General features: G+C 35.2%; 1 protein-coding gene across 19 annotated transcripts in view; it reads left to right on the top strand.

Annotated features, from left to right (window-relative positions):
* The window catches only part of cacna1g (calcium channel, voltage-dependent, T type, alpha 1G subunit), a 255,234-nt gene that overhangs the window by 169,596 nt on the left and 73,314 nt on the right, over nucleotides 1–12,324 (top strand). For 15 of the 19 annotated variants that reach the window (XM_077503936.1, XM_077503941.1, XM_077503940.1 and 12 more), the window contains exons 12-15: nucleotides 1,286–1,471; nucleotides 2,588–2,702; nucleotides 4,885–5,040; nucleotides 6,804–6,869. In XM_077503936.1, coding sequence (XP_077360062.1) covers nucleotides 1,286–1,471; nucleotides 2,588–2,702; nucleotides 4,885–5,040; nucleotides 6,804–6,869 — 523 coding nt within the window. The remainder of the gene's footprint in view (nucleotides 1–1,285; nucleotides 1,472–2,587; nucleotides 2,703–4,884; nucleotides 5,041–6,803; nucleotides 6,870–12,324) is intronic. The other 4 variants (XM_077503948.1, XM_077503953.1, XM_077503942.1 and 1 more) reach the window with 1 other exon arrangement.

The following is a 12,324-nucleotide window of genomic DNA, read 5'->3' as shown; positions in this document are numbered from 1 at the left end:
GGTATCGGAACAACACTAGAAAATATCATGTTTCATGATGAAGCAACTGATGACACAATGTGCTCATGTGTATATCACTGATACTAGCAAAATTATGTGTCGTGTAATTTTCAAGCTATATGTGGACATGCTTGAAACTGCTACAGAGATTATGATTATTATTTATTTATTTATTTATTTATATATATTTTAGAGATCGTAAGTGCAAATATTCGCAAGAAACGGTCACATTAACATATTTTTGGTACTGATTGTTGAGAGTGATGCTGCAGTTTGGACTCGTGAAATCTTGTGCTATATACGAACAGTTCTTGCTAATGATGCAAGATAATGAACGATATTCTATGTCAGGGGTGTCAAACTCGTTTTAATTCAGGGGCCACTTTCACCAAAATTTGATCTCAAGTGAACTGGACCAGTTTGCCCGTGACCTATTAAGCTATAAATGACGACAGGTCAAAATGTTTTTACGTGAATAATTACAAGTACATTATGTTTCTACCTTATTCTGTTCTTTAGTAATCACCATTTGAAAATAGGTCATTTGAGTGACATAAGTGAAAATTGAAAAGAAAAGACACAGTTTCTCCACAACAGTGACTTTGATACTAATATTTTTTGTTTAGTGACTCTCCGTCAAATTAAATTTAATGTTACAAAGGGTTTGATCATTCACGTCAGCCTTGAAAACGTTCTATTTCATCAGATTGCATCATGTTTCATTGTAATTCGCAGCTCTAGTTAGGCCCGAGCAGCTACCGCTGCCATCTGCTTTCCATAGTTAGTGGGTGTTTTGCGTTCACAACTCATTGACTTGGCTGTGCTGCACTTATACATTGCACTGACCACTGATATATATTAAAAAAAAAAAAAAAAAAAAAAAAAAAAAAAAAAAAAAAAATAAAAAGTAGTTGACGTCACTTAACGTTTATGGCGGCATACATCGTGATTTTACTAAACGTTATTAAACATATTTGGCGGTCAAAGAGTTAAATCTATTACTGCTAAATTTTGACATGGACTTGTCTGCTGCAGTGTGACTGGAATTTTCCCGGTACAGCCTTTCAAAGTAAGGGGCGAGTATTAATTGTGCGTTAGAAAAATTAGTGGCATTAAAGGAATTTTCAGTTAACTCAAAATGAACACACTCTTCTTGACACCCCTAATAATAATATTACATACAATAAATATACTGTAGGTTGAACCTAACAGCTGAAATGCATTTCACAAATCAAGTTGGGTCTTACTTGAGTCTAATCTATATTGGTGTGTCATCCTCAAACAGTGTGTGGGAAATTGTGGGTCAGCAAGGTGGAGGTTTGTCTGTGCTGAGGACCTTCCGGCTCATGAGGGTGCTGAAGTTGGTCCGATTCATGCCGGCCCTGCAGAGGCAACTGGTGGTGCTGATGAAGACCATGGACAATGTGGCCACCTTCTGCATGTTACTCATGCTCTTTATTTTCATCTTCAGGTTTGTGTGTTTTCTATACTAACTGGTAGGAATGTAACGATACCGGGAATATTGTGATATCGCGATATTCAATCTCCCACAATATATTGTCGTTGTCATGTCACGATATTAAAAGCAGCACATCTGTTAAAAAAAGTCAGGTTGATTTCCATTTGTGCAGTTCTAGCACCCCCTGGTGGCTAGTTTTTCTTTTTTTTTCTTTTTTTTTTTTTTAGTGCAGTTTAATTTTCACAAGGCATGTTTTGGCCCTTATACGTTTAAAATCCACGCCAATAGTCAGATGAAGGGGAAAGTAATATGTTTGTGAACTGGGTCAATATGTGAGTAAGTGCCTCAATACATATATTTATATATTTTATATATAATAATATTTTTATTGTATTTTTATTTTTGTATAATATTATTTCTGTATAAGCACAATATTGTTTTTTAGGATGAGTTTTTTATTTTTATTTTTTTACGATATTGTGACTTTTTTTATATCTCCAACCTCCCCACAATATCGTGATAATTATCGTATTGTGATGTTACATTTCCTACTAACTGGACACAACATTAACTTGTAGAGTCTTATATCAATATACAGTAAGAGTTTATCTATTTCTGTCCCTTATTCAGCACAATCACAGGGACAAAGCATGAGAAACAGTCGTTAACTTCTAAAAAGCAAACTGTTAAATATCTCTGAACAGAACTATTAAAAATGTTTCTTTATCCCTATTTATTAAGGCAGAATGTTATGCCTTTGTCTCTAATGATTCTGGTGTACTAGTGATACAAAAAAAATGCATGTTTTTCTTGTAATCTTTAGTGAAATGATGAACATCACAGCCTCATCATTTGACTTCCGCTGCACTGACAATAATGGGCCATCTTTTCTAGCGCTCTCCATGGTGCTGAACATATCTGCATCTCATTAAACATTGACAACCAGATGACTCTCAGCTAATCAGTGCTAACATCATTATTTTTCAGTCATTCCTAGCTAAATAATAAAAGCCATAGTGCTCCCCATGTTGATATTTATCACAAGTGACTGCAGTTGATTTTGTTTGATGTTAACATTCACATTCATTTCCATTCTTTCTTGTTTGTCGCAACCATCCCTCCGCTCAGTATTCTAGGGATGCATCTGTTTGGTTGTAAATTTGGTTCTGAGCGGGATGGAGACACGCTACCGGACAGGAAAAATTTTGACTCTCTCCTATGGGCCATTGTGACTGTTTTTCAAGTGAGTATAAACATCTTTGCTTACTTTGCTATAAATGGAACACAATGTTATTTCATCATCTAGACTAGAGATGGGAGAAATACTTCCATCTTTAGTGCACTATGACGCGGATTCTGAATCCAGTAAAACATTGTATTTCTTATTACACAATGAAATGCTTGCAAAATTCTATGAAGTGAATGTGAGCGATGGAGCTGCGCCATATCATACCGTTCACTATAATGCCTAAAAATTATGCACACACAAGAGTAAAAAAACAATATATATATTCGAGTCGCAATGCAGCAGACACGTCCATGTCAAAATTTAGTAGTAATAAATGTAATAATAATGCACATATTTGTGGAGACTGGGGTCATGTTGTATTTTACAATTTTAAAAATGTGTAGAATTTCACAAGTTCCTTCATGTTAAGATTAGATAGCTCTTAATATGAAAAGAAAAATGCACTGAGCTGGCTGTCACCAACATCGTACAAATGCAATTATGCCATCTAGTGGTAGATAAATGACCTCAACACAAATCAATATCACATTCATTTTTTTATAGTAGTGTACATTTATTTAACTTTAACCCAATTTTATGACTTTTTATAGAATTGCTGTATCGACTAAAAGATGCAGTTTAACATTAGTTTAATTTTTTTTTAGACTTTTATGTTAATAAGCGTATGAAACTTAGAAAAACAATATTTTATTGTACATTTCATTGTACATTTAAGGCAGATGTAAAATTTGTAATTAATCGTGAGTTAACTATTTCAGTTATGTGATTAATTACAATTAAAATTTATAATCGCCTGACACCCCTAATATTTATATTATATTTTTAGAAAGTGGTGATGGTTTATGATGTCTTGATTCAAATGCTATTAGAGTGTTTAAAATAATCAGACAAAAAAACAAACAAAAACAAAAAACAGAGCTTTAAAATATTAAAGACAGCAAAATTTGAGAACATAAACACAAAAGTCTCCTGTCAGGAACATGACCAAGATTCATAACCAGATTGCCGTGCTCACTAACCCTACATTTATGCGGTGAGCCATATCGCCAGAGGAGCAATTAGCAAACAGGGCTTCTCAGGCTTGTGCGTGCAGCGCAAGCCAGCAAACTTGACTTCATAAAACGCGCAATTTAATAAATATGTCAATTTTACACTAAGTCCCAGTCACACAAAAACATATATTACTAACATTTTTGTCATATACAAATACACAGCATTTAAACAAGAATTACTACAATTCATAGACACAAAGCAGTAAAAGCACAGACATACAGACAATAAAAAGATTGAGGGAGACAAAGCTGCCAGTCAAAAATGACATCTGGGAGTTCAGATGATTCAATATAGCTAGCTAGCTAGCTAGCTAGCTAGCGATAGATCGATGGATGGATGGATGGATGGATGGATGGATGGATGGATGGATGGATGGATAGATAGATAGATAGATAGATAGATAGATAGATAGATAGATAGATAGATAGATAGATAGATAGATAGATAGATAGATAGATAGATAGATAGATAGATAGATAGACATTAGGGTTGGCTTTTTTTCCAATGATAAAATGCAAGTGAGTTAAATGAAAATTTGCTGAAGTGCCCTTTGAGAAAACTCTTTTTGTCTCAGTTCTTTTAACCCAAATGGACCTTTTACAAGGCTTAAAGGACAATCTCTCGTGAATAAATAAAATGTATTCTTCTCTCCTCAACCTTCTTAACCACACTGACAGGGCAATCAGCCTTTTAATGTTCAACTGATTTCCATTTCCAAGTATGTTACATGTGGATCAAATAGTCTTTCCTCTTGTGTCATGTCTCATAGAACATGCTCAACACAACCCTCCTCTGACTTCTTATCATCTATGCATTATCCCTGCATAACCAATGCACAGCATTTGTCACTATGAATATAGTTATTGTTAATAATTCAATGACACGTTGGATCTTAAGTATCATGGTGTCTACAGAGCATTGCATTGTCACACCTGTGAAAAAAGGATGGTGCAAATAATGAGTTGAATGTAGATTTAGTTATACAATAAAAGTGGTCAGTGTAGTGTGTGGAAGCAAACAATATAACTAATGCATGAATAAATAATAAGAACTGCATAAAAAGATCACACACATACTCACTTGTCTATTCTTATTATTATTATTACCAAATCACCTCTTGCAGATCTTAACTCAAGAAGACTGGAACAAGGTATTATATAATGGAATGGCATCCACAACGCCGGTAGCAGCCCTCTACTTCATTGCCCTCATGACTTTTGGGAACTACGTTCTCTTCAACCTGCTGGTGGCCATCTTGGTTGAAGGCTTCCAAACTGAGGTAAAGTGTTTTTACAGATATATATGGCAAACTGATGAAGAATCTTGTACAATCTACCCCCTCTTTTCAATGCCTTGAATAGTTCTTCACACAGCTAAAGTGAAAGGGACAGCAATGTTGATTTCTATGTGATTTATCAAATTGAACCTCATCAATTTGTCATGAGCAGATTTTCCATACCAACTTTAACTAATGTTGCACTCTCCACAGTGGGTCAATCAAATATTGAACTAACTTCAGGCGTTCTATCTTTTTTTTTTCTTTTTTACTACCGCCTATCGACTCTCACCTCACTGCAAATATTGATTGTCATTTAGTCAAATGAAATCTTTTTATTGTCATATGAATGGAAAATGATTTGTGTAGCTTGATACTTAAATGTCCACATGGTCAATGTTTGCCATTAACAATGCATAATGAAAGAAAATATCATAAAACCAGAAAAAAAAAAAAAAAGGTATGGGCCCATAATAGAGTCGGACTAAAACTACAGCTCTGAAATCATCTTTTGGGAAATATTTGGGTTAATAAAAACGGCATTTTTTTTCTATTGTACACAATCTATTTTATTTTTTATTGTTTTGTTTTTTTTAATTATTATTCTTAGTAAGTCACAGTGGCCTGATGAGCTATTTTTAGAACAGACCTGTGGGCGACTTATGTTGTCCTTGAGGCTAACTAGTACCTGCTGTCACTTTTTTTTTTTTTGACAATGAACATTGATCCGAGCATAAATGTGTCCGTGTTTGCAGACTAAAGACGTGTTTGTGACTTTCAAAACAGATTTAAAAATATCTCCCACTGTACAGTGACATTTACTTTCCTTTTTAACTTTCTTAAATTCATAGCTAGTCTACTTTTTAATAAACATGGGTACACTGCCATGCTTCCCAGAGGTCCATAAAAATAGTAAATAGTATCCTAGAGAAAGAGATAATAGGAATGTGCTTGTGTACTGTGTGAATTGGACTATAAAGATGAATGGAAGTGAAGAACAAGCGCATACATGATCAACACACAATGTTCTATTCTATTCGATGTTTTAGTTGCGTGTCTTCGGTACTCCTACATTCTTCCTTTTCCAACTTCACATCCCTCTTTGAAAGATTATTTTTAAACTGCCAAACTTCCCTTGTGTTGCTGTTGCTAGGTAACCAGCTGCTCAGTGATGCGAGACAACATAAGAGAGATGTACAGCTCTGGATTTAAGATACAAAAACACGTTAGCTGTTTTGGAGATGTTCTAGTTGTTGAATATGTTCCTCATATTCTCAATGTGGTGTCAAGTCTCCACTGCAGAGAGTGCAAATGTCGATATATACACTGTACATATGCAAACATGCACACAACTTGAATTCTGCATGGGTGCTAAAAGCATGAAATCAACAATTTGCAATGCTGTGCTGCAAAGGTACAAACATGTTTTTTGTATGTCAAGATCATATTCTGGCTGCTTTTTGAACAAATGGAACACAGACCGTGGCTGTCCACTTCACTGTTCCTCTCTGACCTTCTTGCTTTCCTGTTATGGAGGCTGCTAATGGACTCGTGCAGCTCATCTTGTCTACCATGCGCTGGGACGGGAAATTGGCTGCAATATGTTTCTCGGCATGGTGACCTCAGAATGTTACGATGAGGCCGAATGAATCTCCTTGAACTCCGCGTCTGCTCTTGTCTACTGCTCACTTCTGTGCTTTTTTTTGCCCCCTTCCCAATGTGCGCCTCCCTCTCCTGCGTTGCTGCACCGATCACTTCCACTGTAGGAAGTGACCAAGCGGGAGGACTTGCATGCCCAACTGAGTCTAATTCAGCTGCCTGTAGATGCAGGGGTATGTACGGTAAAGCATGGCAGCTCCCTTATCTTGCCCTTCCCTTACGCTACTAACACTACCCCACCCTCATTTTTCCCTCTGCCTTCCCCATTTACCTGTTACCTCACCCATCCCCTCGGAGGCTTTGCAGATACGTCACATATCTTTCCAATTTGACAGCCTGATGGTCCATTGCACAAAAAAAAATAAAAAAAATAATCTTGAAAAGAAAACGTATATAAAGCACAAAACCAATTGTGTTTGTGTGCTTAATAATCAATAATCAATAAGTATAATACTGGCAAATGTTTTATAAACAATATGATATAATATAATTCATTTTAGGAACATCGAACTCCAGAAGCAGCGGCACGCTTCATTTTCTGCATAAACAGTGAGAGGGGAATGGAATTTTGTCACCTACTTTGATGAGTCATCACTGCAAAAAATAAATAAATAAATAAATACAAATGAATATGTCTGTCTGGTAAAATAAGGTAATACTAATAATAACAACCGGCGAAAATAAGTTGGATTAACAACAAATATCATATATCCATCCATCCATTTTCTTGACCGCTTATTCCTCACAAGGGTCGCGGGGGGTGCTGGCGCCTATCTCAGCTGGCTCTGGGCAGCAGGCGGGGGACACCCTGGACTGGTTGCCAGCCAATCGCAGATAGTAGTAATAGTAATAGTAATATTATGATTATTTTAAAAAGACATGATTAAAATGAATCCATTACATTACATTCTTACATTACATTCTTTTATTCGCGTGGCTTGTGAACTATTCACCCGGGTCACGGTACCAATTGTACAGTTCTAGTGGAACTCTTCACCCAGTCTTATCTTTAATAATGCTCGCTGTATAATACTAGTAGGAACTACCAGCAGAATGTATATTTAATGGGTGCCCGAAAAGATAAAGTACACATCTGTGGAGACCTTCTTTGACGATTGCGGAAGAAGGTCTAATCTGTCCAAAATGGTTCCTAATCTTTGACTCTAGAATATCAAAACATGTAGTGTAGTTTTGTAAAGTATAGCTGTTAGTGAAACATACCTTATTTTAGTAGTTTTGTCACCATTATTTTCCTTATGTAGCATTTTCCTTAAAATGTCAATTTTCTATTGGAAAGTCCAAAAATAGTTGTGTCACAAATGCAGTTTGTCACCAAAAAAAGAGAGGACCACCAATATTTGCGTGCGCTTTCCCGAAGATATGTCACGCCTCAAAGTACTCTTCCCACTGCCCCCTGCATGCAGCCCCCATCTTGCTAACCAGGGTCGTGAATGATTGCTCTGATTTGGTTTGGGAGAAACAACGTGTTTAAACACTTACTGTGTACATGTTTTTTTTTCTACCTTTAAGAAGCAACATTAAACCTCAGTTTGATTGCTTACCTCCCACCAGCCCTCTAGCTTGCTCCTCTCTCTAGCCGCAGGGTGAGAACACTGCAGCAAAGCTGGATGCCAACAAGCTCCCTCTTAAGTCTCTTATTGGAACAGGCTACAGGTTAGGACAAAGTGAAGAGGAGAGAGGAGAGTGGTTGCCAGCTTACTGGGAGGCCCGAGCACTGCTGGATATGTAAATCCAGCATGTCTGGAGGAATGCAAGCTAATAAAGGCTGCAAGGCGAGATGAACTCTTCAAGAGAGTTGAATGCTAAATATTTTTTTAAAAAAAAGCATTTTTTTTTATCCCATTTATATAAAATAGTGCACTACAGAATATAATAGACAACAATTACGTTTGTGTGCATTAGTGCTGTAATATTAAAGGAATGTAACTTGTGTTGCTTTATTTTGCAACAAAAAAAAAATGGGCAAGATATATATAAAAAGAAACATATTTGCATGTTATGGCATAGCTCACAAAAAACACAAAGTAAAATTTAAAAATCAGTTGAAAGAAAAAATGTTTCATGTAAGAGTATAGGGTGTTTAAAAGTATTGATACAGGGATATCCAAACTATGGCCTGGTGAGCCATTTGCGGCTCACCGTTTTTTTTTTTTTTTTTTTTTTTTTAGCAGCCCACAAAGCGTACCGTAATCAAAATAACATTGCATTGCAACATGGCCTTCATCACTATTATTTATTTATTTATTTATTTATTTATTTATTTATTTTAAAGGGTGGAGTGAAAAATGTCAAAAGTTGGGGGGCTATGCTAACGATATGCAAAGGGTATTAAAAAAAAGAAACTGACAACTAAAACAATCACTTTTAAATAAAATGTTGGTGAATTAAAGCTAATTCCTAATTTCCTCCGCTTGATGAGAGCGACATAATGAAGGGACAGCTCTTTTCTCGTAGGTCACAGAACTACTGACCATCCCAAAATTTGCTTATCACTGATTAACATAAAAGTGTGGTGTCGTTTTTTTTTTTTTTTTTATAACTACAATTTATAAACAATATGAAAATGCTTAGAACAGGGGTGTCAATATATACACAGATTTGTGGACCAGCCCTAAATTACAGAGCTCAACCGTAATCATGTTGTTCCGAAAAATAACACAAATGCAAATGGCACACAGCAATACTTTGCCGGTATACATTCTGGGCATGTTAAATCAACCTGTTTTGCATATATATTGTTCCCAGAATGCATTGTGTGGTGCAGTTAATGACGTTATAAGAACGCTAATCATTGTCATACTATATCTATTTGTGTTACCAGTAATTGAATTTGTGTTGTATTTAACATGTTTATGTCGGTCTATGTCTATGATTTAAAAAATAATAAGTTACGATGTATTTAATTATTATTAAGTTGTGTGTAAAATAATGACATCCAGAACAATTCTCCCATACAAGTTGCATTGCTCATCTGAGGACTGCTAGTGAAATTACAAATTTTATATATTTTGATTGTGGCCAACTGATTAATTTGTCCGACATTACAATTTAAAAAAAAAACATTTTTTACTTTACAAAATCATTTCACAGGCCGGATTAAACCCCTTTGTGGGCCTGATCCGGCCGCCGGCCGTATCTTTGATACCACTGGCTTAGAATATTGTTTTTTTGCCATTCTTAATAAATCAAAGCTAAATAATTCTATATTTTTTGTATGCAGCCCTTGGAGGAAAAATTTTGGACACACCAGAACCTATGGCTCATAGAAAAACTCAGCTTGCATCTGGAAATTGTAGATTTACAGCAATTAAGTAACATAATTAAAAATAGTTTTCAAAACACTATTATAAGTTCTCCTAAGAGTTGTACTCCTTCCACTGTTGGCTGTAAAAGTTTCAAAATCCAATTTAGTAGACCCCTATTATGGAAAACACACAAACAATTACTGCACTTCCTTCTATCAACATCCATCTGCCATGTAGGCCCGTTTTGATGCCAGGTAATTGAGATCCTCCTGTGAGGCTGCTGGTGTCTATTAATGTTTGGCTATCTCCAGCAGGTCTGGTCTGGCTTATCTCCTGCTCCAGCCACCATACCCGAATTGGCAAATAAACAAACTGTCTAAACATCCACGCTATTTCATCACCAAGGATTTCCCTCAAGAACTCAACTCCCACCAATACACTAAACCGACATCATGTGCACCTTTCCGCTCGCTTATTCAACTTGGACGCATGTGCCCTACGCTGATAATCCCCGAGTAGTAAATCTGGTTTAATCACCCCGAATGAAAGCTCTGATTGTGCCGTTCACGAGTCATGAAATCTACTCACAGAGGGACCAAATGGAAGAAATGCATTGTTTTTCTGTCTGCAAAGATATGCAGGCAGCTTAGCGTATTAAAATCGAGTGACTGTAGAATAACAATGGGCAATGTTAGCAAGCAGTAGTAGATGTAAAGGCTACATTTTGATTTCTGATTTGACATCCATTCAATAATGCTCACTAATTGCAATGGTATGCTACAGTATTAAATCAAATCGATTACAACTGCTCGGCACTCTAAATACACCCCATAACAGATTTAGGTAGGTGATTGTTATTAAGAACTAAACTGTATACAGTATGCTAACATAGCAAGTTTGTTACCACCATTTTAGTTAAGTTTAATTCCAAGTTTTCACATGGGATTTATTTTCCTTTACTGTATTAAATGATTATTATTTTTTTAAAGTTTTTAAAAAATGTATAAGTAGGGATGGGTGAGTACCGATACCAGGTCTCTGTATCGGTGCCAATAGCAGACTTATTTTAAGTTAAAGGTACTTGTGACGGCACCGATACCAGAATCGGCCGCTCGTCTGTGGCTGTTTTACAATCAGGAACTAGAAAAGAGAAATTAGAGGAATATAAAATAATATATATATATATATATATATTATTATTTTATTTTATTTTTTGGGGGGGGGGGGAATACTATATTAGGAATATATAGGTCTTGCTTTAATTAAATTATTATTATTATTATTATTATTATGATTATTATTATTATTATATAATTTATCATTTTGGGGGGAATTTTATGTATTTGTGGTATTGGTATCGGTGACTACTCAAGAGTTGAGTATCGGTATCAGTCTGAACAAAAAGTGGTATCAAACATCGCTATTTATAAATAAATATTATTACAAAAAACGCGAAAAAATCAGAAAACAAAAACAAAAAATATATACGTATTCCAAAAAAACTGAAGGAAAACAAGAAACAACAAGAACACATGTATTCTCGAAAAAAAAAAAAAACAATAACTCCGTAAAAACAAAATAGTTATGATAGACTTTTTGAAAAACATTTTTTAAATTAAAAAAACATAAGACAATTATTATGTCAAAATAAACAAAAATATTTTGAAAAACAGAAACTAAAAAAAAAAAAAATATTCCAAAAAACAAAGCTAAAACAAATACTCAGGAATAAGATTTTTTTTTTTTTTTTTTTTTTTTTTTTTTTTTGTCAAGTGAATTCTGTACACTTCCGTCGAAAACCCATGAACTGGCCAAAATGTACAGAGTTAACTGTGATGTGACTTATTTCCATCAAAATGATCCGGCCACAAGAAAGTCTCCTAAGCACAATTTTCATATGAAAAAAACATTCATCCATTGGGTTAAAAACATTTCTTTTTTGTGTGCAAATCTTTGTGGCTTTTAGTTACTTCAAGAATAACTATAAATGTAAATCCAAGCTCCTGACTGACCACCACTGCTCTTTTTCCCGCCCTGAAAGCTATAACTAGATGCAGAAATTTGAGCAAATTTGCAAGCACAGAATGTGCCAAGGACCTCTTTACTTGATTAGGCCCCTGGTCCATTAGCAACCCTCACCTAATTTTGTCTCACTCCACCAGTTTGGGGGAATCAGGAAAACAGTGTAATGTATGTGAGAACATGTAAATAAGTGTTGTATTATATTTTTATTTTATTATTTTAATGTGGCAATTATTTTCCAAAGAATGCAATGAGCTATTGAATGGGTTGAATAAAATGTGACATTAATGGCAGACAAAAGTCCAAATGGGGTCTTAATTTTCAGATACATGTATTATGG

Source organism: Festucalex cinctus, chromosome 17 (genome assembly GCF_051991245.1).
Source record: "Festucalex cinctus isolate MCC-2025b chromosome 17, RoL_Fcin_1.0, whole genome shotgun sequence".
Classification (NCBI taxonomy): Eukaryota; Metazoa; Chordata; class Actinopteri; order Syngnathiformes; family Syngnathidae; genus Festucalex; species Festucalex cinctus.
The sequence above is the reverse complement of the archived record's forward strand: the minus strand, read 5'-3'. Positions and strand labels throughout refer to the sequence as shown.